At 39.8% G+C, this 27,295-nt stretch overlaps 1 protein-coding gene across 4 annotated transcripts in view; it reads left to right on the top strand.

The window, feature by feature from the left end:
• Positions 1–27,295, top strand: part of kif26ab (kinesin family member 26Ab) — an 85,527-nt gene that overhangs the window by 39,449 nt on the left and 18,783 nt on the right. For 2 of the 4 annotated variants that reach the window (XM_052581318.1, XM_052581320.1), the window contains exons 4-5: positions 412–578; positions 25,992–26,175. In XM_052581318.1, the coding sequence (XP_052437278.1) occupies positions 412–578; positions 25,992–26,175 (351 nt within the window). Of the gene's footprint in view, positions 1–411; positions 579–4,815; positions 5,349–21,895; positions 22,428–25,991; positions 26,176–27,295 lie in introns of those variants that run through there. The other 2 variants (XM_052581321.1, XM_052581322.1) reach the window with 2 other exon arrangements.

Below are 27,295 nucleotides of genomic sequence, written 5' to 3' on the forward strand. Positions count from 1 at the left end.
TCATGGGAGACCTGGTGGACCCTTGTCTTGATTGACAACCTCTGAATCCTACTATGATTCTGACTAAGGAATTCACATTTTTTGTGAATCAGTCTAATCTCTACCCATTGAAACCCTATTCATCCCTTTAGTACAGGGATGAATGTTCCTCCATGGTGGTTAATTATGTACTTTATGATAAATGCATGTGAGTAAGTGTTACCTCCTTCTTTTTATATGTGACCTTTGAAACCTAATCCGTAAGGGAACTGCCTATTACTCCTTGTAAAATCTTGCTCTATTCCTTCAAGAAGGTCTGATCCTCTGTGACCTAGGCGTGTGATTCATGGAACTATGTATTAAGGTAATTTAATGTCATATTATTGGGATCAAAGGTTGAAGATTTTCCTCTCCTGCTTCTTCCCACCCCAGACACAAGGCCTCGTAGGACAAGCAGAGCAGAGCGAATGGCATTCAGATACCACCATCTCCAGAGTGTCCCTGACTCCCTCCAGACAGAGAAGTCCGGTTCATTTTGGCCAGGCTGTGTCTGCTTCCTCTGACCATCCTTCTTCAGCTGCAGCATCCTTTTTCATCAGGTAAGAATTTAACATAGATCACTTAATGGACCCTCCAATATCTGTATGTAGCAAAGCATGGTAACAAACTAGATGCCTTTGAATATTTACCTTAACTTAATGTCAAGGTTACAGAATTTCGACTTTGTGTGATGTGGTATATTATTAAAGGATGGTGTGGCATAGTAGCTATTTACTGGCAACCAAATGGGTTCCTTCTTGAGCATGGCACCTAACCCTATGTTGCTCCAGTAGGATTATCCCTGTAGAGTTGCGTGTCTACTAGATCACTGCTTCAATGTATTTGTTTCTCAATTCCACTGGTGTTTGCAAAAGGGTGGTGACAGGAATGCTTCTGGAATGGTCCTGGAAAACACATTTGACAAATTTCTCAAGCCAAGTGACAACATGGGACATTAAAGAGTGATCAGGGGCCTCTCCCTTTGTGGAGAATGAAGGCAGCTAAGTTGTTAGATCCGGTTGGGATGCTGCCACCTGCCCAAGCACTTCCGGGTCATTCTGAGACAACAGGCAGATGTGACCCCATGTAGGACAAGGTTAATTTTTGCCGTCTGGTGTATAATTGCGCGTCTGTTTTCTTTGGAGTTGATCTCAAAAGAAGAGGATAAGCAGGGAGGCTGCTATGTCACAGAAACAGAATGACGAGGAAGAGAGACAAAATAGATTTGTTTTTCCCTCTTAATTTAAACTCCTGGGTGGATGAACAGAAGAAGTAGGAAGTTATGTTGGGTACCACCTATTTTTTTCAGAGACTGCATACACCAGGGACAATCCACTCATACATGTAATAGAAATTCTCTGTATGGGGACTGTTGTGTGATTTTCCTTAAAAAGACTTTGACTAGCTGCTTTCTAGACATTCATATGCATTATTTTTAGTCTGTGCACAAGTGACACATGATGAATTAACAGTAAACTGCTTGATTAATGTGTGAAACTGGTATAAAATATTCATTGCTGTTTAATTAAAATCAAGACTCTAATATCTTGTCTTGCTCCACCTAGCAGTTCACTAAGACCTCCAGACACCTTTGCCATCACAGATGTTTGACTTGATCAGAGTATGCAGAATAAGAAAAGTCAGTGCACCTTGCATTCAGGTGTGCAAAAAAAGAGCATCTAATAAAGGAGTCACTATCAAACTTCTGCTTTTAAATCAAGAGTTGGTAGTGCATTTGGCCTATAACCTGCTTGTAAAACTAGCTGGAGGCTGGATCCTCTCTTGTAAGTAAAATAGAGTTGAAGGAGAAAGTGAAAAGGGGAAAAGGTCAATCTGTTTCCATTCAACACTTTATGTGTCGTTATGATCTTTGATTTCAAATAACATTTTGTAAAAAATTCAGAACAGCAGTGATGTGATTGGAATCCATCACTGACCACCTCAGAATGTGGTTGAAGTGATTGAATCACAATTTGTCTTGGGTGCAATTATTGTAAACTTGGCTTGTATTAAATGTTATCTTATTGTAATTCAATTATGTTAATGCAAGGTCTTACCTTACAATTGCTTTACAATATATATATAATTGTATTACCTTAGAGTTGGACAACCACATAATGTAATGTACCCACATAAAGTTCTGTTTAAGTATCTTTCTTAGTCTATGAACAAGGCACCTAAGAAAACAGAGGAGCAGATGATGGCTAGATGCATGGCTGAGAAGTTGACTTTTCCATAAACCCTCTTCTAAGCATATGCTCAGAGTGACGGAGCATATGATTAGTGTATTGACATTCTAGCTGGCTCCTATAATGAATACAGACAGAGGGCCAAAAGAGCTTCCCAGAGCTTCAGGATGCACTCAACAGTCTGCTGTGCTTTGCTATTCCACCTCAGTGCTCCACGAGATGAAATAGTTCAAAACAAACCTGAACTGAGCATTGTGTGCAGGGTCACGTGAGTGAATAATCTGAGCCTTTGCTAGGCGGGAGTTGGGGTAGAACTGATTAAAAGGATATGGCTGTTTTAGATAGCCACATGCTCTATTGACTCCAAATGGGATGAGAGAAAGAGAAAGAAAATGAGGTTGAGAGATTTGTCTGTTTAGAGATCAGAGCGGCTGTCCAAGTGGGTAAAAGATTTACTATGAATGGTAAACGTTTTGTTGTGTGTGTATGGTTTATATCTGGGTGTCAAAAGTTTTAAATGGGAAAGTGCCAAATACAGTCCTTTCACTGGATATTAGCGCAAGCAAACTAATGTGTGTTTTTTTTAGCACCTAATTAGTCTTCTATATATTTTATATCAGGAGTGAACAAAAAAATTGTAAAATAAAGCCTAATATATACTTACATTTTTTGTCTGTGTACGCTAGCACGTGTAAATTCTAACATGTAGCTTAACAAAGTATACTCCATTTGATAGGCGGTTGCCACATAAGCTTCATCATGGTACAAATGTACCATGTCGTTTAGCCTTTGCTAGCTTGTTTTTCAGTGCAATTCATGTGTATGGATGACAAGATTGCATACAGTGTAAAATTCCTTTCACTTTAAGAGATATATACTTGTAGGTGAATTTGTGACCAAAGAGCTCATCACTGAGAGGGTGACTTGTAGTGTCTTCACTAGAAGTGAGTGGTGACGTGACAAGGCTTCTCCAATAAAAGGTTAGGTGTTTTTACTGTCTACATGTGATGCTCGTTCACATGTGGTGTAGACATTGTGTGAAGTTCGAACTTCATTTCTGCCTCAATTCATTAGTTGACTGCCCATTCCAAGGTTTCAAGGTGTGTAAATGGAGGGTGTATACTTGTATGTGCATGCATGCAGGTCAGCGTTGAGAAGAACAGCTGTTTGACGGTATGCAGACTTGCAGTGGCATTGAGCACAACACACGATAAAAGGTTTTTTATGGCCTAGCCCTCATTTTCAGTTGCCTGTCCAGGTGAGCTTGAACAATAATGACTATGATTGGAGTAAGCATTCCACTGTAATTACACATAGAACAATCCAGACTGCCACCAGACGAGTTGAGCAGCCAAAGTGCTTAGTTGCACTGGTCTTGGGGAGTAACCATAGTAACAGAAGTTAATTCATGGCATGTATGTGCTGGGCCTTGAATAAACATAATTGCCAACTCAAGATAAAAGTGGGAAATGGAGGCATTAGTTCACATGAACTGCGAAAATTACATTCATCCTTGTACCATATCTGAACTGCTTTCCTGGTGCTGGTGCAATTGTTCCAACTAGAATAGATGGTATATTTTTTCACAGAAAGCCTGAAGCAGGACATCATGTTTTGTTATCAACTAATACTCATACCTCCTGTTATAGGGACATTATTAGCATTAGCATCACTTTTCTTCCTGCACTTTAAAGCAATCAGTCACCCAAAAATGAACATTTACTGTTAATTTTGTCATGCTTAGGTCTGACATAGTGTGGGTAACTTTGTTTGTGGTTTGCCTAAGGCAAATGGCCCTGAGCTCTTTCATGAGAATCTAGATTGCATGCTTGCTTTCTTCCTGACATGTGCATTGGTGTAAACTCACATATAAGCTGGCACTGTGCTCATGTACAATTGAGAGGATCCCTGTGTTGTATTGTTCATCAAAATGGTACTTGTGTTTATCTTGGAAGTCTCAACCTATATAAAAATATTGTCTCAACAAGAAGCTATATAAAGTAGGGATGGATGATAAATATCGGCTGATATTTAATGTGCATTGTGTCAGTAAAGTCGGTTCTGTAATCAGCGGTAAATCTCTACACGTATATTTTGACAGCATGCTACTTGAGTATCTACTTTTGCATGTGTATACTTACCAAAGACTGCAAAGCTTTGAAGTAACCTTTCATGAGTGGCTAACGGCACATGGGTTAGTAGATATTTAACAATTCTTTCTCTTGTAATGAAAAGTCAGTTGATGCATTTGGATGCATACCCCTTTATGATTAGCATTGCCCCCAATTCTTGAGTTCCCACTGTGTGCTCCATTTTAAAGTAAATTAGGTACATAAATGCATCAGTTTAATCTCATTGTTTGGATGATTTGCTTCCTTCTACTGCTGTAGTGGGGCAATAATGATAAAGCATCCCAAGAGTTGTAAGCAGTGGGATGCCATTCACCTTTCCACCCACATGCTGTGCCAATGCTAATGTGGACAGTGGTCTTCTGATGGGTGGGACAAGGGGGGCGGGGCTCTACTGGAGCCGATGGGATGGTGACATGGGGGATGGTTGACTGCGGAGTGGAGAGGTGAGTGAATGAGAAGACAGGGGCTGTTGAGAGTTCTTGCACACAGTCACAACAGCACTCAGCTAAGCTGATAACGTCAGCTCCGTAGGCCACCCATCACAGCGAGGATTACAGCAAGAAAGATATCCAGAAACAGAAAGGAGGGGCAGAGAGATGGAGAGATAGAGAAAGTACACAGAGGAACAGAGCAGAGGAGAAAGAAACAGGCAAATGATCCATGTGGATGGCTGCTTTTTGAGTGACAGCACTAATCCCTGACAAGGCCAAATTGGGAAAACAGATTAATGCTGAGTGGTCTGGGCCCTGGAGCGGAGCCGGGCCCTGCTGCGCAGCTGCGTGACGAGAACTGGGAAACGGGAGCGCTTCGGTCAAGGCTGATAGTGGCAAACACACCAATGTGCAGTTATTTTGAAAACAGTGATGCAGTGTGCTGGTAAGCAGTGAAGTGAATCCACACACATGGTGGGCCGACTCGGACTAATGCCCCACACCGAGACATGCAGCTGGAGGGAGAGACAATCATGGAGTGTTGAGGAAAATAAGTGGAGCGGCACCATGAAACTGAAGTAAGTCACCATGTTAGAGAAACTTGTTTTCTGAGATTCAAAGTTTGACTTCAGATTATTTTCTGAAATTGCTGGTTTAAATTGAGAAATTGTGGTTCTTTGGGTCCTTTTGCTGTCAATCTGTTTTTTGTGATTCTTTTTAATCATTAAGGTGGACTGCTTTGCAAAGCATGACTCAGGTGTATGGCAGACCGTTTTTAACAATCTATGTAATATATTTGAAAAGTGATAAAAAAGAAGTGTTTAAATAAGTGCTTCTGTCAATACCTTTGAGTGATGAATCAAATGACACATTCATTTTTTATGCTTTATTGAAACAGTGTGAAAGAATCAATTTAGTTTGCTGTTTCTCAAATGAATCTGGCTTTGCAAATACTTCTGCATGAGTTTCCCCCTTGTAATTGCTCAGGTTAATCAGTGAATCAGTTTATCAAATAAATCTTGCTTTGCAAATGCAAAAGTATTGTATTCTATGTATTTTGTGAACATTCAAGTTTCATTCTCAGACATTTGATCCTTATTTATCTTCTTGATTGTTTTCTTTAGCTGCAGTAGAATCTGTTTTGTTGACAGTTCTGTGTTGAGATGTGCCTTGTTGTTTTACTGTGTATTTACTCTGGCTGGACCTCCAGCTGGTGGTCTCCACTCCGAATTACCAGGTTAAGCTAGAGTTTGTCTGTAAGTGTGTGTGTGTGTGTGTGTGTGATGGTCACAGAGCAGTGAGGCTGGTGTTGGAGAAATAAAGGCTGGAAGGAGGGGGGCACTCAGGGCAGAATGTCCAGGTGTGAAGAGCCTGCGGGGGGCCGTGAGATGTTCTGCTGTGTGATTTTGGGTGGTGAGGGTGGATGATGGAGGTGTTGATGGATCTATCACTTTAGGCCAGTGGCCCTGGGGATCTGCTCAGGCCAAGCCCACTTCCTGTTCTCAGGGGGTTTGCACTGAAGTAATTGATGTGTCCAAATGGACAAATCCAGAAAAAATAACAAAAAATAATATTAATAAGTTACATTTTCAAAGCATTAATAACATCAATTAATAAATAATTTCTGAAGGATAATGTGACACTAAAGTCTGGAGTAATGATGCTGAAAATTCATCTTTGCATCACAGGAATAAATTACATTTGAAAAGATATTTAAATAGAAAATAGTTATTTTAAATTCTAATAATATTGTACAATATTACCGTTTTTACTGTATTTGTGATTAAATAAATGCATTCCTGGTGAGCATAATAGGCTTCATTAAGACATTTTAAAATCATAATTCTTTACACACGGAAATGTATTGAAATATAATAATAATACAATAAAAACGAAAAAGTGGTTGTGTGTTGACATCAAGTCGGTGGTCCTGCTTCTTCTGTCTTGTTTTTACCCCCAACACCTTTACAATATGTCACCACTTAAAATAATTCCTCTGTAACCTGTGACCACCTCCACTCAATGTCTCCCACCCACTCTCCATTATTCCACACATCTTCCTGCTTTCAACACACCCCCAGGTTGTGTGAATAACCCCCATTTTGTGAGTCTCTCAGCCCAAATAGTTCTCACTGGGGTGATTATCACCTTTGAGAAAACATGAAGAACTCTAAAGCTTCTTTGTTTTGTCTAAAAGGAGGCAGACTAACCTTTGAAGCACTTGTGAAACAAAAGTACTGTCAGCGTTTTAGCATCACAGTGGATCCTTTCTCATACGCCCCTTGAACCTTGAAGCTTTCTGGATTTGTTCTACACAAACTTCTTTCTGTTAACTGCATGTCCCCACTCTGTTTAGAAGTGTAGTGACAGCAATTCATTTACAGAAAATAGACTACCAGATAACTAAACATGTGAAGAGTGTGCTTCCTCATCAAAACATCACCAGCTACTTGAACAGCTTTTTGCACATTTGTGTTTTTCACAGTGAAATGTTCTCATGTGATACAACAGCATTTAAACCTCAGATGACTGGACATCTGGACCCCATTTACACCTGATATGGACATCTGTCTCAGTAGATCAGATCACAAGTGGTCAGCCGAGAAAGAGATATACACTATGGTCAAAAGATTGGCATCCGTATGATTTAAAAAAAAAAAGAAATAAATACCTTTATTATGCAAGGATGCATAAAACTGATATCAGTATCAATACAGTTATAGTGTGACAAAATATATCAACTTGCTGCTTTTCTTCAAACTTTATTCACCAAAGAACCCTGAAAAATATGTAGCATGGGTTCCCCAATAATATTAAGCAGAACAAGATTGATTTTAGACATTTATAAGAAAATAAAATGTTACTTGCTCCCCAAAATCGGTATATTAGAATGATTTCTGAAGGATCATGTGACATTAAGAACTGGACTAGCAGAAAAATTAGCTTTGTATCAAACCAAAAAAATGACATTTGAAAACATATTGAAACAGAAAACAGATGTTTTAAATTGTAATATTTTACAATATGATTGTTTTTACTGTAATTTTGGTCAAAATTTGCATCCTTAGTCCGCATAAGAGACTTATTTCAAAGACATTAAAACATCATAATTATTCTAAACTTTTGACCAATAGTATCCATCCTTTTGAAGTCCTTGTGCAAGTAGGTGACCCTTCAGTGTTGTCCGGGACACAGTTATGCATAATTTAGCATTTATTTTATAAATTAAGCAGGGCTTCAGTGTTTCACATTGCGGTATGCAGTCTTTGACAGATTAAAAGGTGGTTTGAAGGTAGCGATACACTTCCTTTCACTTTACTGAAACACCCTGGAAGTGCAAAAGGGCTCAAATTAAATTTGAAGCATGGAACAGGGCAGAACAGATACAAAACATGGCATTTTGGGGGACAATTATGCAAATTGGGCATAATATAGCACCCACATAAACCTTTTTCCTGAATAAACAAGTCCGTATACAGCAAACAGTTGGTGTTTTTCATGCTTACAGTTGGGGGTCTGTGACAGCTCAGGGAAAAGCATGAAAACTGCTGTGTCAGGAAGACTATCCAGCCCACTTGCATACGGTCACCACAGGAAGAGCAGCAGGCATCAGCGAGTCCCCTAGATGGCATGGATCTGCTGATTCATGTGAATGGACTCTGTAGACGTGGGGCTGTGAAAGAGCTGATGTTTGCTGCAACACTATAGAGGAAATAAATTCTGTCAAATCGGTTAAATTTCCACTGCCTTATTACCTAGGGGGTCTCCATATGTCAGTCAGGGAAAAGTGATGCTGTTGCAGGCCTCTAGGTTACTAAAAGTAGTTTTTGAACTGAGATTATACTGTAGTTATTCTCTTGTGTAGTGTGGGAAAATACATTCTTGGTGGTTGGAAATGTATGCTAGTACTCATAAGAGTACTCATAGAGGCTGTAGCTGCTCTCAAGCTTCCCACAGTTTGGTAGCGTAACAAGGATTGATTCTTAATTGCTTCAGCTCTGTACTTCACACAGTAAGCAATGCATGACAGACAAGTTACCGTCACCACCTTATTAGTCGTCTCAAAGCTTCCACTTTTCGAGAATGCTGATTAAAACAAACCCTAAATAACAATTGAAACCCATTTCACTAGGGAAAACAGTAAATAAGGAAGAAGCGGGAACCGGCGGCTCTTCTAAAGAGGTCTCCGGTTTGCCCGGATTTGTGGAATACAGGTCAGATCAACCGAGGTTATTAATTGTGTTACCAGACCGAGTGGAATATACATTTAAAGGTTTATTACCTATTGTCTTTTCAGACCGCAGATGTGGTTGAAGTTAAAAATTCCCATGAGGTCATCCAGCCTGAATATCCTCTGTTGTGGCTGGAGAGAACAAAAGCAGCGGTTCACAATCCCATTACGATCCACCCGGTTAAGCTTTAGTCGGAGACTAAATAAATAAAATAAATAACAATTCCGAAAACAGTGTTATAATTAGTGTTCAACCTTCCTCTGATTTCCCAGCCCAATACCACCCAAGTGCACAGTTCATCCTTATTCATGTAGCATGTTTTACCGCAACTCAAGCTAAATTCCAGACTACTTAATGAGATCCCAGATGCTTGTCATTACGTACACACTCTACTGATTATACACGTACTGCTGATTAAATTAAGAAGTTTTATTGTCAAAGGAGCAATTTCTATAACCTCTACCTTTTCTTAAGGATACCTTTAATGTAGAGTATGTTAGCTTTCATATGAATCGCTATAGCATTTGCCCAGGTGGTGCAGGAAATTGAAATCTGACATATTTACTCATGGGTGCTCAGTTTTGCTGCCAGGTTGTTTGCTAATGCTTTTTGCTGCCCTGTAATTGTCAACTCTTTAGGAACCACTGGGTCTGCTTGTGGAAGCGAATTGAATCTTATGTTTCTTTTTTTAAGCAAACCATTCAGTGTTAGCTTATAGCATGCTAGCTTAGCTTATACTTGATTCAACGGATAGACTAAATGTTCAGAAAGCTGGTCTATGAAATTATCTCATCTTGCTTCACTGAATATTAATGTTTGTTTTAAAGGATACAAAATTGTTTTGTCACTAGACCTATGACAGTAGCATTTCAGTGGAAATTTGATCTGTCTGTTGAACATAGTTGTAAATATTTAGCAAGCTAACTTTTAGGTGTAAGCTCATAGTATGGCAACTTAGACTGGATTCAGCAGGCAGACCAAATCGTTCATTACAATGGCATCTAGCAATGCAGCTAACAAAACCATCCTAACTACCCTTACGGAATTTAAGCATGGATTTATTGTAGTAAAAGTTTTTTTTTTTTTTTTTTGGATGTATTGATTACATTTATAACACAATTTTACTACAAATGCCATGGTTAAAATATGGTTAGTTTAGCAAAACGGTTAATTTGTAGTTAGCATAGTAACCCTTTGTTTGGTTTTATTTGTAGTAAAGTCATGGTTAATTTTCCTAAAGGTAGCCACACATTGACTGCGTACTGTATGTAGCCCATACAATTGTTCAGGTAAGTGGTCTGTAAAATTAATTTCACCAGTTTGAAGTTTCTCAATTTAAGTACATATTATGTTAATGATTATTTTATAGGATATAAAATAGTTTTCACAGCACATTGAGGCAGTGAAGGTTTGTGGTATAGAGTGGGGTGGGGTGGAAATGAGAAACCGAGAGAGAGTTTATCTTCTGTTTTTATTTCTTGAAAGCTACTCTGCATGCAGATTGTCTGAAATGGAGTGTATTACAGTCTGTAATCAGTTCATGACCCAGCATGTGAGAGAGCCTGTTGCAGAGAGCTGAGAATCCCATTAGCACTATCTCACTCTCTCTATTTCAGTATTAAGTTGCTAGAACCCAAACCCTGAATTCCTGCAGTAGCACCAGAGGGCGCTCGTAAAAGCTTATACGTAGGGCTGTTATTAATGCACATACTTTGGGTTATTGCTATAACCTATGGGTTTCTTAATGGCAAGGTTCTTGGTTTTTGTCCGTAGCAAGACTATAAGCTGTGAGAATGCATCACATTGAATGGACTGATAGCATTCCTGCCGTGTAAGAGCACATCTATGCACATTGCAGTGGTAATGATTATATTGCAGTGTGAAGGTCACCACTGAATGTAATAATCTTCTCATACACTGGTGGCTATATGAAGTCATTTGAATGATGTCATTAGTCTTATGAACCCGGTAACTGTAATCTGTCTCATCGTGTATGGTTAGGGGAACATCCATCTTTCTGTCTATGACAATATGATCATTAGTCAATAAAGACTATTGACATATTTATTGCATTTTTGGATGGGAGGTAAATAGCACAGATGGATGTTGATTTCCCTTGGTGCCTTGTGTCTTTGCCTACATATTTTTGACTATGGTTGTCCAAGTCAAGTCAATGTGTATGTGTGTGTATTATTGCTGTCAAATGATTAATCGCAATTAATCACATCCAAAATAAAAGTTTTTCTTTACATGTGTATTGTAAACTATATATATATATATATATATATATATATATATATATATATATATATATATATATATATATATATATATATATATATATAATTTTTAATTTAAACATATTTTAAACTCCCTCTTGCTTCAATAATGAGCTTATGAAAACCAAAAGGCAACCTTCATCTCCCAACCTTCTTTCCAGCACATCTGTTTTTCCTCTGTCCTCTACCCTTTGCCTGGTCACTTTCTTTTTCTCCTTCTCCTCTTCATCGCCTACCCTGTTGTTCCAGGCCATCTCTGATTAATCATGCACAAATATTCCCAGCAGCCACTGGGGTTGTTTTTTGCTATAGCCTCCGAGTGAAAGAGTGCAAATAAATAAGCTTTAGGTGTCCTCCCTGCCAGACAGTGATTAATGAATGAGTGCCGAGGCGAGGTGGAGTGGTAGGATGCTCTTGTTGTCCCCTTTCCCTATCTGCTTTGCCACCCTAAGTTGAAAAGCTTCTGTTTGTACCTAATGGGCAAAGTGACCATAATTTGTAACAGTCAGTTATACCCAGTTAGTTTTGTGTCTGAAAAGGCTGAAACTTCATAATCATGTAAGCATAGTTCAAGGTCCTGGTCAAGAGCATGTCAGGCGGCTGAATGAACCTTGCGGCGTCAGCTAGTTTCACCGATGCCTTCCTAACTTTGGTTGCACTTTTTGTAGCATGTGGAGACAGGATTATCCCATTCCACGCACTTGTCCTGTAATTAAATTCCTTTTACAACACCCTTTATCAACACCCTTTTAGTGAAACCTGATGCTGCGGGTTGCCTACCTGGAGAATTAATCCCAGTGGTGCAGAGGGAAGAGATAGAGAGATGTATCATGGATGAGATGCAAGTAGATGGTAATCTTTGTAAACAGGGAGAGGGAGTGTGCGAGAAAGGCGTGAGTTTTGGTTATGTGTCAGTTTTCTGCTGAAATAGAATTGATCTTGCTTAAACGTTAGCTTGCTGTGCTTTTAAACAAACTCTGGGAGAGAAACCTACACTTCAAATGAATAACAAGAGAGCATCTCCAAAAAAATTGACAACCCCATTACTATCTTCATTTTGTGGCTTTCCAGAGCTTTACCCCAGGGGCTTGGGTTTGAACGCTGCAACTCATTAAATAACAAAAAAACCCTGGCCATGTTTATGGCTTCTGTTCTGCCTCCCCACCGTGGCTAAGCCACAACAAGCCAAGCCTGGATTAGCTGCACATCCTGTCTCTTCATAGATGCCATTGAGGGGGTAATTTAGGAACAGCAAAAAGACAACAATGCTTTTCTCATTTACTCACTCAACACCTCTTGAAAATGCTTTTGCAGCCTTTTTTCATGCACTGTAAACAGAATCATGCTGTCTTTTCTTTGCTGTTGGTATTATTGGAGGTGATAGGCTTGACATTGTGGACATGTTTGGTGGTACTTTGATTTTTATTTTACTGTTTTATTAGCTAGCACAGGAAGCAGGAACTGAAGCGTTAGCACCTAGCTGCTAGCCAAGCATGCTAGTCAATGTATAATAGGCCGCAAACCCACAACAAACACTTAGACACTCCTGTAGAGTACAATTTAAAAACTTGCACACACTTAACTGACTTTCTTGTAATCACAAACTTTTTGACCAAAAGGCTAATGTTGAAATCAAGACACTAACTATAGTCCTGAAGGGCCAGTGTTCTGCAGAGTGTAGCTCCAACCAATTCCAACTTTCCAAGTTTTGCAACAAGTCTGAAGATCTTGAATTAGTTTGTTAAAGTGTTTTTAATTGTGGTTGGAGCTAAACTCTGCACGACAGTGGTATTCCAGGAACATTTTTGGACACCCCTGCTATAAATGCTCTGGTTGTACTTCACTCTCATGCACAATTAAATCTGAAGATCTTCTTTTTTGGCTGTGAGAGTAGAAGGATGCATTTGGAAATAGAGGATCTGGTAGACTTTTGTTCCTCAAATCACTCACAGATGTGCTGCTTTTGCAAACATGAGCAGACTGTACTAATGCTGAAAATTACATCATACAAACTTTCCATGAGACGGAGGAGAATGCAGACAAGAGAAGTATATTTTCAACCTATCCCTAAACCATGAGGCCCTGCTTCTGGAGGAAAAATGTCCTGCAGAGGTTAGGTCCAATCCAAATTAAACACCCCTTAGTCAGTTAATTAAGGTCTTCATGATTATTAGGCATATGTGGAGGAGCTAAATTCTGCTGGAAAGTGGCCTTTCAAGATTGGACACCCGTCCTGAACAAACACATTGAACAAGCTAATCAAGGTGTCCAAAATGACTTGCAAATTAGAAACAGGTGGGTTAACTTGGGATAGCTACTAAAATCTGCATGACACTGGTTCTACAGGACTGGAGCTGAAGAGCCCTGACTTAGGCTCTGTCCATACGGAGACATGTTTCTGTGAATATGCACAAATGTTTTATCGGATAGGCATTTCGTCCACACATATCTGGTGTTTTCAGAAGGTGAAACCACTATTTTTTAAAACCAGGTCCTAGAGTGGATAAATCTGAAAACGCCGTCTTTATGTTTTCGTGTGGACGGGGCCTATGAATATTTTCTGAAACTATGATGTCATCACCCCACATGTCGACCCTAGTTAGATACCTCTATGTTACGTAAGAGCAACAACAACAATGGTTTGTATACAATGCGCAAGGTTTATGCGCAGGCTCCAACTCTTACAGCAAAATTACAGCGCCACATACTGATCTGGCATGAATACTACATCGTTTTCAGTCAGTTTCACTGGTTTTGTGTGGATGCAGTTATCTTTTTATATGATGCCGTGTGGACGGGATTTTTTTTAGAACGAGAGGAAAAAAAAGATCGGATTGGGGTAAGCTCCGCATTCGTGTGGACATAGCCTTAAATGCTTGAAAAAAATTTTTTCATTTTAATTTTGTATTATATGTGTGAACTAATTTACTCCATCTGGTGTTGGTTAGCTGGGCTTACCTAATCAAGCTAATGTTTATCCATATGACCAACTGGTCTCATTGTCTGACCTGCTGAAAAGTGCCCAAAACCCATCTGGAACCAGTCAACAGTGCAGCCTGACCAGGCTGGGAGACCAATGGAAATGAGCAAACCAGATTAGGGTTTGTTTAGAAAAAGTGGTTTACAATGCCAGCATGCATGGGAACTCCTTCAATACAGTTTGAAAAAACCTCCAATGATGTACTTCAGGTAGTTAATTTGAGAAAAGCCCAGCGTGTGCGGATCTTTCGAGCCATTTGCAACAGATTTGAATGCTTTAAAAAGAAAATTGAACAAGTCAGCCAGCTATTTGGTGAAGAAATTTGCACTTTTATTTTCATGCATTGTAAAAGTTCATGCAATTATTTTGCATTAAATAGATAAATGGATTAACATGCAAATATAAACATAGTCTAATGAATCACAGCATTACGTAGTACAGTAATCCATGGGGATTTTCTTCTCCGTTTTTTTTTTCTTTTTAATTAGAACATTTTCTATTTAGTTTCAGACTGCTTCATTTATTTGGGTCTGGCTTGGGATTTCCACCCTGGGCTCGCTGAGGGAACGAGACAATCCCTAGCTGAGCCTGGCCCGACTCGAGCGATCATTTTTCAATGTGCTACTCTCAGGCTCAAAATGATTTACCTCCATTCAGACAGCCGCTGCCTGGCTCCCAGCCAAAATACAAAGACCAGACTGATCACTTGAGCACTCTGACTGTCTACCTTTGAGATGACACTCTTTCTCTCTCACTTTCTGGATGTGTTCTGTCTCTCTTCACTCACAGGAGGTCCTCACCCTCTTTCTTTTTTAATTTCCATCTCATTTTCTGATTTCTGACTCTCTGGTTTTTCACCTCTGTGTCTCATACTCAACCTCCCCCTCCTTCCTCTCTCCTTCTGTCTCTAAATACATTTCTGTCCCTCACTCTCCACACATTTGATTCAATTTTATGCTTTTCATTCCCTTTCCACTTTGTTCTTTGTCTCTACTTTACTTGATTTGTCAAGCTCTGTCTGTTTTTTTGTTTTGTTTTGTTTTTTTATGCCTCTTTGGATGTTTTTGGATTGTATGGATTCATGATAATTTTTTATCTTCTGTACATGTGTTGGAAATATATGAAACCTGTTATTTATTTATTTAAATTAATGTCTATGGACAACCTTTACGCATGCTGTCAGTTACCAGAAGATTATATATATATATATATATATTACACATTATGATTAGACTATATTTTACAGTAGTATCTCAATGAACAGCCAAAGCTGCCCTGTGGTGATTTCCATATTGACATAATGCTGCAATTTTACAGATATCACACAGCGTGCTCTCATGTACACTTAATGAGGGATAATGTTACCGGGTGACTGACGCCTCAGGTCAGAAGTGCTCGAAGGAAGTGTTTAGTAATGGATGTTAAGATTGGCCCCACCTTTTCCCATTGCTTACAACAAAAGAATATCCTGACTGTCCATCTGATTATTCCAGTGAATGAGGTTTACATTATTTTCTTACTTTTGTAATTAGTACCTCCTATATATTGAGATTTTTGCTTTGCACTTGTGATCAAACCCTTTAGCACTAAAGTATGCTGTGAGAAAGTATGCTGCAGAAGGTATGAAGAATGATATTCAAGTGATTGATTATTTCAGTCAGTGCCAAAATCTCTTTCTCACATACTCGTTCTGGATTTCATTCTGTCACAACACCATTTCTTACTTCCGTGGGAAAGAAACTTAAAACTCTTGGTTGCTAAAAAAGCCAGCTCCATATGTATTTGGTTATATAAAGAAATCCTGTCTCACTCCTGTCTTATGTTGCATCTATGGTTCTTATTGTGGCTAGGAGAAACTTTTAAACAGTAGCCACTGGGTATTAGGTAAATGTTAAAGAAACTATGAGAGAAATATATGTTGATGTAAGAAAGTAAGCTACTGTAGGCTACTTTTAATGGGACAGTACACCTAAAAATTTACATTCCTTTGTCTTGTCTAACACTGCTTTTCTTGCATGTAATGCAGTGTATATGTTGCATGTCCTTGCTTCTTTTTTACCTTGTAATGGAAGTAGATGGGAGCCTGAGACAACCGTGTTCACCATTCACTTTCATTGTATGGAAAAAAGCAGCTTGAACTTTCTGCTAAACATCTTCCTTTTGCAATAAAGTCATACTTAGTTTGGAATGAACTGTGGGTGCGCTAACATATATAATTTTCTGTCCGACTACTTGAAAACTCAACTTATAAAAGCAAACCCTCTTGCTGTACAACAAACTGTTGCAATAGCTTCAGTCTTGTTGGATGCTGAAATCTCTCTCTTAGCCTTTTGAGCCGACTACTAAATCTTGTTTCAGGCCAGTGGATGTGGGTGAAAGACTATGACATCATCTTTCGATGCCCATGATGTCGTAATGCCTTAATCACAGGAAGAGTTTCAGCCCTGACTGGCTCATTCATTAATTTAGTATGTAATGAAGGACTTAATGTACTTTCATTGATATAAGAGACTTACAGTTCTACTGGATATTGTTTTTGTGTTTCCAATAGAAATCAACATACTTGATATGTTCTGGCTCTAATTTCATAATGTAGATCATCCTACACTGGAAAATTGATGTAGATGATGTTGTTTCTCACTGAATGTTCTGATAACCGGGGTTCACTGCAAACCATGAACATACTTTTTTAGCATTTCTTCACATTGATAGTTATTAAAAACATAATTATTTATTTCTAGAGCATTTTATGCCATAGTTTTAGATTTGTTTGTAGTTTGATAACTTGTTGCAACCATAAAAGGATAAAAAAAAGAAACATTTATTTGTTGTAAACAACCTGCTGATCTTACAGTGATGGATGCTAGTTGGAGATACAGGTATGGAAACCTTAATAATGTAGTCTGATATCACTCACAGTGATCCATAGTGTTCGTAGCTTTGTTATCCTTTGTCAAGAGAAATAAATAAGACCTTGTTACTATAAAAGAAATGTCAAGGATGGTAAATAGGGCCAACATGGCAATTAGCTACAAAGGCTATCTGGACGAATAGAAAGAGAGGCAGAAATCCTTACAACAAGCTAATGGCTCTACAGGCTAATGACTCGGTCGGCTTGAGGAATTCCTCTTTCTAATTTGACAAAAGCTGAAAGGCAGAGAAGCCTGCCTGCAAAGATTATTGACAACAAGCCAAATGGTTTGGCTCTCACAACAGTAGATAAGCAAGCCAGGCATGATACGTGCATTGGTTCACACATCCACACACACTTAAAATCCCCTTCCTCAGCCCCCAGCCCTATGCACACACACACTCAAATCCATTCGGATTTCAACAAAAGCTCACAGCACCTTTTATATCGCTTGACAACCATGTATGCCATTTATTTTAGCCATTTGTACACGTTTTCCGTGCGGTTTGTTGAGGAGAGCTGGAGAAACTGATTGATCTTGTCATTCACTGATTCTTGAATATTGGGCCTATAACCTAATGTTATTTCATGTCAGATAAAAACAAATAAATAAATAAAAATAAAAAGCATACTGTCACTGCTTACAAATACTGGATAATTAAAATGTTCTACGTTTAAACCAGTGTGATTTTTTATTTATTTATATTTTATTATATGGCTCATTTGTTGTAATGAGTTGTAATTTTTTTTTTTTTTTTTTTTTTTGTGCATTCCAAGTTATATCAGTGTGATAATAACTTAAACAATCACAGGTAACTTAAAAAATGTAATTTCGTTAAAAGAATGCTATTTTTATATATTATAGATACAATTTTTCAAATAAAGAAAATTTTCAAATACAATGTGGTTAATGTATTATGTACATGGACAAATATATAAAAAAATATATTAATGTACAACTTCATTCTGTTTTAATTAAGAGCAAATTAAGGTGTTCAGAACATTGTAATGGTCATTTATGATTAATTTGAGTGGGAACATTTCTTTTTTCAGAGCATTTCAAATGTAGTACTGTCTTTCATCGTACAAATCAGTCCTTTTGTAAGCCTCTCTCAGCAGGTTTTCTTTTTGTTTTGTTTTTTACACCAAAGAACCTCTTTCCAGCGAGACGGATTTTCCTTTTAAAGCGTTATCAGAGTACATAATTTCAGTCATCTAGTCTGTGCACCCAGGGAGCTTTGATTGTCCCATCTCTTGGCTAGCGGTGATCGGTGGGCGGTAGTGGGAGTCTGAGCTCTGTGTTGATATGTAGGGCAGTGTGTTATAGGGGTGCTGCAGACCGACAGAAAAAGAGTTCTCTCTCCTTTTCTCTCTTTCTCTGCCTCACTCCTGCTCCTCAGCTCAAATTAGCAGTTTAGGGAATATCTCTCTCTCACATAAAGAGCTTAGACTTGTTCCAGCTGCTGCTTTCCCCCCATCTTGCCCTTACCCACAGGCCAAGGGCATCTCTAAGCACTGGATGTGTCTGGAATATGATTTTAAAGTGGTGGTCGCTCAGAGATGTTTGATTTTCTCTACACCTGAACACACACTTTGCTTCACCACACCTAGCATATGCGGTGTGCTTTTTTCACGTCTGCGATAATTAATAGCTTTATCCCACCCGTCAGAGCAATTATGTTTGTCACAATGCAAACACTTAATGAGGTTTTCAGCACACACAAAGACACAGGTGCAGGACGTGGACAAACACCCTTCCTCACGCCCTGTATTTTTCCTTTGTTAGCAATGCTCGCTGAGGCTAATTTGAACAAACTCCTAATGCTCTATATTAACCTCCAAAGTGTAACTCCACCCATATTGTTTATGGTACAGACGTGAATGATACCTCAAATTGTGCAGCTTGTTGAAGAAAAGTGCGCTTTTACTTTTCTAACCAATCAAAAGCAGAAGTAATAAAAAAAACATATTATGCATGGTCCAAAAAAAAAAAAAAAAAAAACGTTTTCCAGGTATCAGACTATCCCTAAAGCAAGGTATTTATTTGTTTATTTATTAGAATTTATTAGAGTTTGTTGAATTTGTTTATTATATATGTATCAATCCAATAAAAGCCTTTAAAATTTATGATATGCTTATTATTGTTTTTCAGTATACCAAAGATGTGGAAAAATAATCTACTAATACTGAAGCAGCATACTTTGCAAAACACACAAAATGTATGTCACTGCCAAAACTTTTAGCCATGACTGTACATCAATGAATGAATGAATGAATGAATGAATCAATCAATGAATGAATGAATCAATCAATCAATCAATCAATCAATCAATCAATCAATCAGTCAGTGAGTCAGTGTCCCCAAAGCAAGGGTCATTTTTTTATTTATTTGTTCATTAAAAAAAAAAAAAAAAAAAAAAAATATATATATATATATATTTTTTTTTTTTTGCAATGTAAAATTTTATATATATATATATATATATATTGTGACGAGTCAGCTGCCTCCTCCCTGATTATCACCGGCACCCCGTCCTAAATCGCCGCCCTTCACCAGGCTCCCGACTGGAGTGGGTGTGTGAGAGGAGGGGCGCTGGACGAGTCAGGGCTGGCGGCGTGTGATGGGGCACACCTGAAGGAAGTGGAGCCTCATTACCGCCGCTGTTTAAAAGCCCAACGCGCCTCTCCTCATGAGACCGGTCTCTTCCCCGTGCATGCACACTGGTGTCCTCGTGGGTCCAGGAAGGGTGCGTTGAGGGACTCCCGCGCCACCAAAACGTGAGCTGCCGGACCCGCGATCCGGATGGGAACCGCACCCGTATACACGGCCGACGGGCCAGGATGCCGGGCCGTCCATCCCCTACCAGCGCCGCGGCCAACGAGAGAGACGCGGCCGCTAGGAGAAGCCGCCGCCCCTCGCGCCCCGGACCAAGGAGGGGAGCGCGTGCGGCCGCCGGACTCCGCCCCTTACCTGGACCCTTCCTTTGAAGAACACTGCCCGACCTACACAAATCCCGCAGCACGACGAGGACACCAGATTCCCTGTTATTTTGGACACTTTCCCCCCTTTGGCCACTTTTATTCCCTTTGTTTTATGATTTCTGTTAATAAAAGCCTCTCCGAGGCCTGACGCCACGCCCACTGTGTCTGTCTTGTGCTCCTCCCGTGACACTGGTGGAGAATGCGGGCAGGCGGAGCCTAGACAGCGCAGTTGGGAACCATCTGGTGACGTCACTCCTTCTCGCTTGCAAACGTTCGTGAGAACCCGGACTGGGACGGAGGAAAACTGGGGACAGCCTCCCAGCCACAAAAAGGGTAAGTGACTTTTCTGTTATGGTCATTTTACCCTGTGGTTGGTTGAGGCTGTCACTAAAACCCGGTTTCTCTGTCCCTGTTCCGGTGCGCTGCGAGAGGGAGGACCGCCCGGAGAGGAATCCCCGCCCACTCCGACCGTAAGGAGCCTGGTTGAGGATGGTAGCACTCCCGTGTGGGTGGCGCCCTGGTGACGGGGATGTCGCTTGGGAGGGGGAATGTGACGAGTCAGCTGCCTCCTCCCTGATTATCACCGGCACCCCGTCCTAAATCGCCGCCCTTCACCAGGCTCCCGACTGGAGTGGGTGTGTGAGAGGAGGGGCGCTGGACGAGTCAGGGCTGGCGGCGTGTGATGGGGCACACCTGAAGGAAGTGGAGCCTCATTACCGCCGCTGTTTAAAAGCCCAACGCGCCTCTCCTCATGAGACCGGTCTCTTCCCCGTGCATGCACACTGGTGTCCTCGTGGGTCCAGGAAGGGTGCGTTGAGGGACTCCCGCGCCACCAAAACGTGAGCTGCCGGACCCGCGATCCGGATGGGAACCGCACCCGTATACACGGCCGACGGGCCAGGATGCCGGGCCGTCCATCCCCTACCAGCGCCGCGGCCAACGAGAGAGACGCGGCCGCTAGGAGAAGCCGCCGCCCCTCGCGCCCCGGACCAAGGAGGGGAGCGCGTGCGGCCGCCGGACTCCGCCCCTTACCTGGACCCTTCCTTTGAAGAACACTGCCCGACCTACACAAATCCCGCAGCACGACGAGGACACCAGATTCCCTGTTATTTTGGACACTTTCCCCCCTTTGGCCACTTTTATTCCCTTTGTTTTATGATTTCTGTTAATAAAAGCCTCTCCGAGGCCTGACGCCACGCCCACTGTGTCTGTCTTGTGCTCCTCCCGTGACAATATATATATATATATATATATATATATATATATAAATCACATAAAACAACACACACTTCCCTCCACACACACAAAACACACTTAAAGCACACACCTTATGCACTGTAAACATACATACAGACAGATACACATATATACATACATAATTCCAATTATAATAAGCAAGAAATATTTATTTATATATTTACCAGAAAAATATATTTTTTAACAAAACATATAACGCAACACACACAGAAGAGAAGACTCCACAGACATACAAAACACCTAAAGCAGATAGATACACACACATAGACAAACAGACAGGCATGCAGCACATACTAAGCAAATCTGTTTGAAGTCTGGGGTAGAATAAAAAAAGAGACCCTTCACACATGAAGAATTCATGCAGTAAGGGGCATGTGTGTGTGTGAGGGTGAGTGAGAGAGTGAGAGAGAGAGAGAGTGAGCGACTGAGTGTTCACAAAGCTCTGATTCCTTTTTGGCCGTGGGGAGTGAAAAGGGGCTGGACCGTGTAAAGAAAGAGAGAGGGAGGAATCGTGCGCGTGTGTTTGAGTGCAGGGCAGCTGCCAGCAGTCCTCCGGCAGCAAGAGGCGAATCCCGACTGCTGGATTCCAGCCCCTCTCCTCTGCGAGACGGATGAAAAGAGGGACAGATGACAAAAAGGACAATGCCTGACATAAGAAATTGACTAACTGACACAGACTGGTCCAGAAAGAGAGAGCATTAAAGGAAGAGAAGTACTAGTGGTTTGGTGCTCGCTGGATGGTGCAAAGAGGAATTAAAACGTGAATGTGAAGAAGAAAAGTTCTGGATACAATGACCGTAAACTTCCATCATCTGCAGATGTTTGTGCATTGAGAATGTGCAGTGATTACTGGAGAAGCACTTGCTGTGACTTTTTAACTAGTTTATTTTTAAATCACTCTTTTTTGATGGCAAAATGTGGGTACGGACACACAGACAGTACCGTTTTTTGGCGTCCCGCCTGCGTGGTTCTGGCTATGAGTTGTGAATACGTTAGATGATGGATTGGAAAGAAGTGTGAGTAATTTTAAAGCTTTTTCTCTATGTGTGAGTATGTGTGGGTGCAGTGGGTTTTGACCCATAGATGTCAGTTGCAACACACCCGTCTTAACGCCAGGAATTCTTTCTTCATCCTCTGAGCTCACCTGCCAAACTCTACAAAGGCTGCTGTCTGATTGTTTATACATACTTGGGATATGGATCGCTCCTAGACTGTGGAACATGTCAAAGCATGTTTGTTTAGCGTAGTGTGTGCGTGCTGCAATGAGTTTGAGCAGGTGGACAAGAAGAAAGTGCAAGCACACGGACATGTGCTTTATAGCCGCTCTCCAGTCATGAACTGAGCCGTTTTTTTTTTCGAGGAGATGGAGAGAATGAAAGAGAAAGGGAGTGAGAGAGTGTGTGTGCCTCAACAAGCAATTAATTTCAGCATTAGTGTACAGGTGTGCGTGCTGAGAATGCTTGAGCTGTGGTTGTGGATTCATGAATTGCTTTATTACTGTACAAGCATTTAATCTCAAACCTCCCCAATTTATCAGTCACATTTTTGATTGAATATAATATTAAGTCTGTTAATGCCTAAAAAAAAATATTATATTAAAATATAAAGTACATTTATTTATCTAAAAATTACTAGATTAATTTAAAGAAAGCAGCATTTTTTATTTTCTTTTATAGCTATTATTTCATAATATCATCATAATATACTACTTCATATTTCTGGTCAAACTGATTATAAATGTCATCTTGTAGTATTCTACATAAAAAAAATATATATATATATTTTATTTTTTCATTTTTACAATTTTGTCATAAAAGATTAATTTTAAAGATAATTTTACAAGATAAATATAAGTATAGATCATCACACACAAAAACTTGATTTGTTTGATTCTCTCTCTCACTCTCTCTCTCTCTCTCTCTCTCTGTCTATTTCTTTCAAATTTTTTCTTGTCTTTTACTCATAATGCTTTCTGAATGCATCGCTCACACATGTCTTCAATCCTCTTCGTCTGTTTGTACACACACACACACACACACACACACACTCTTGCATCCTCTTGTGGGCCGACGGTTCCCCGGGGAGGGGCCGCTGCTGTATTCCTCCTGGATGTTATAATTATTTCATCAGCCAGCGGTGTGTTCTCTGAGTGAGCTCTTGGGCTGATGCAGAAGGCCGAACTGAGCTAGAGAAAAGAGGGGTGGGGCAGAGAAATTGGAGGGAGAGAAAAGAGGAAGGGAGGGGTTGTCACTTCTAGAGGTATGGAGTGATGCAGAGAGGGGTATAGAAAAAAAAGGAGTAGAATTGCCAGACATACTGGGGAACACACACATGAATGGCCAAAGGGCTGGTGCCTACACTTATGATCACTGCTTGTGTGTTTCAGAAAAAAAAGAAAAAGAAAAAAAAAAGACAAGACAGACATTTATTGTCACAAGTACACTCCATAATGCCCAGCTTTTACTGACTCCCACTTGTTCTTTTCTGCTTTCCCATCTCCTGACTTTCATTTGATTTGATCTTATCACAGGTTATACAGACATTATTAGCACACAATTATTCCATACTTTCTGAAATTCTAAATCCATCACTTTTGCATTGAAGGAATAATTGACAGCATCATTTAATGGGGAATATCTAAACAATGGTTTAACCACATAGTATATTAATGTAATGTTGTAGTATGCATTATTAAACATAAGATATTTATTTATTTACAAATGCAGTACAACATGCATAATGCAGAAACATTATAGGGAAAAAAACAGGCAATATCTGTGTCAAGGTCAGTACGTCTTTTAAAAATAGAAAATTATCTGACATTAATTAAGGTTATTTCAGGTTGTAAACTGTCATACATACCAAAACATACTTATCTTTATAAATTAATAATTAATTATGTTTTTTTTAAACAAGTGCTTTTGTACCTTTTTTTTGTAAAAAAAAAAAAAAAAAGCTTTAAAAAATGTGTACCCTCACATGTATTAAAAATAAGGAACTTAATTAAAGTATTGATAGTTACACCACATGACTTTTTATAAAGTCAATGAATGGAAACCTTTCCTAAAAAGAGTGTAGTTCACCTAAAGCTAACATCATGAAGTCACATATTACCTGAAAATGCTCTTCAAAATGTGTGTAAAGGATATTTGTAAAAAGAAGAATGGCATGGCAATTACATTAGAGTTCCAATGTGCTAATGTAATGTGTGCTCTTAGCATTTAAGTATTGTTCAGAGTGTGATTTTCAGTGCACTTCACTTTTGATTATTGCTGCATTTAGTGTGATTAGTCGGTCATGGTATAAGACTGCTGTGGACAGCTTTCTTTTAGTTAGTTCTCCACTGTTACACTTCAGCTCAACAGAAAAGCCTTAATGCATCTCTTAATGTGAGCTAAGCCCCAAAACGTCACTTGATAGCCTTTGGTTTCCCTCTCTCTCTCACTCCCAATCTTTCAGTTTCCCTCACTTACACTCATTTGTTCCTCTCATGCTGTGATTTTACTCAAAACAATATAAAGTTCAGTCTTATGATGTAGCTTGTTGGGAAGATAGCTATTACTTGGGTAAAGGTCTTGAACCTGCCATTATTACCACTTCGTCTACTGTTTCTGGAGTCCAGTAGTGACATCTCACATAGATTTTTTGATTAATTTCCAGACTATAACTGGGTCACTGTAAAGCCAGACTTAGCAAATTGCTAATGTTAAGGCTAACTACAGGGCTGACCCCATTTAGACCCAACTTTTTAGAGGATATTTTTCAAGGGTTTCTAAGCACAGTGTGCCTATTTTAGTGGAATAAAGAGGGGGAAGGCAGCCTGTGGAGAAAGAGCGAGTTGGCCTGTGTTTACTTTGGCAATGCGATAGGGGGCTTTTGACCTTTCAGGTCTGATTTTATAGCATTGAGTTTTAAATGTCAAGCTCTACCATTAAATCAATCAGGAAAATACCAAAAATGTATTTCAGACATACACCCTTCTGTCTGAGTGAAAAAGAATATTCTTAAAACATGTAGGATTCCTTGGAAAATCACTTTCTGCTGTGGTGACAAAGGGATTTGGCTTGATTTTAATTGAACCCCCTTTGACAGAGCAACTGGAATTGAGAGATTTCAGTCGACTGCTTTGATGAACCTTTGTTTTTAATGCTTAAAATCTCTAATTCCACACCTTTGTAGCATATATTTTATTTTTATAACTGAAGTCTCCAAAGAACACCAAATTGTTGTTTTTCATGAGTGTTTTCCACCCTTTGCCCGACCCATTAGACTTGAGCAAACTGTTGTTGCCACTGTATCTTTAAAACGTATATATGTAAATGAACTCTGTTATGATTGGATAACCTGAGTCATGGTTTCATCTAGGTGTGGACGGGTTTGTTCCTGAATAGGTCTTCTTCTTTTTTTGGTAAACAGGTTATCTTGAGTATGGTTCTGGTGTGACTTGTATGAGAAAAAAAAAAAATGAACGAAAGTAATAAAAAAAATACAAATAAAATAATAATAATAGGAATAATAATCTTGCATTCATTTGACTCATTATCATAAACTTTGTGTTATATTTTTGTCTGTTGTCTCAGGGCTGCTCAGAAGCTGAATCTGTCATCCAAACGGAAGAAGCAGCAGCCGCCACTGGTATACCCCCAGGAACCCTCCATCTACCCCACTAACTTTAGTGCTGTCCTTCAGTTTTCACCTCCACCTGCTCCACCATGTCTGCTCAGGGCGGGGTCAAAGGCCAAGGAGAACCCTGGCATGGGCAAGGTCAGGCACCCACTGCACCACAACAGTGTACTGTGACAAACACTTTCTTATTTTAACTTAACCATCAAGGCTGTTGATTTGGAATTATCACCATTAGTTTTTTGCAATACTTCGTATCCATTATTCAGTCGAACCCAAATCGAAAGTGACGGTTATTTTGCTGATTATGAACAGACTGTGTATTTGGGATCTCGGATTGGGATCGGGGCCAAGAGTAGCAAGTTGTTCAGCATCTACACACCACCCTTCCTCATTGTCCAGAGGGTTTATCTTTAGCACTGTATTACAGTATATATATAGTGATGGAGAGGATTTGTTCCAGATTAGATGCCACCTGCTCTGAGAGATGATTGTAGAACATCATGCCAGAAGCTGAAGCCCGCTGAAATGATTGATAAGTACCCACTGAGAATGGACTCATTACATCCCAGCCTCACTAATGAGCTTCCTCTTCCTACAACTGCAAACACGCATCTGATGCTGACTGAATGGGCACCAGTTGTTGGCAGCTTTTGGGAAAACTATAAAAAGCAATGGGCATTAGAATAATGGCCCAGCCGTCTGTAACTATTTTGTTTGCACAATGACCAAATTGTCCAGAAGGACGCAAGACATGTGCTGTAATTCCAGCGGCTGTCACGCTCCAAAAAATGACAAAAACAACATCAAAGGGGATCTTATGACTCTTGCACTCTATTCTGAGTCTTCAGAAACCATGCGTTAGATTTGTATGAGGAACAAGCTGAAAATAGCTCCAGGGGAGTTCTGAAATCCCATTCACATGTCATTACGGATGTCAATTTGGTGCCATTGGTTCTCATGTGTTTCATTACCAGTTGTGACATGCAAGTTTGAATTGATGCAAATGTGACTGAGTGAATGATGAGGGAGTGTTTTTCAAAAATTGTATTTATTTATTTTTCTGAAAAATGACTAAGGCCCCAAAGTTGTGCAAAATGTTTGCATTAATACACTGCGAAGACTATAGCCAACTGGCATATACATGCTGCACCTGCGTTAGAGAAGAAAGCTCTCCACACCAGCAGGTGGCAGTAGTCTGTATTCTATCACTGGATCTATCACTGTAAATATACAAACCATATAAAAACAAACCTTTGCT

This window comes from Carassius gibelio, chromosome B17 (assembly GCF_023724105.1).
Source record: "Carassius gibelio isolate Cgi1373 ecotype wild population from Czech Republic chromosome B17, carGib1.2-hapl.c, whole genome shotgun sequence".
Classification (NCBI taxonomy): domain Eukaryota; kingdom Metazoa; phylum Chordata; class Actinopteri; order Cypriniformes; family Cyprinidae; genus Carassius; species Carassius gibelio.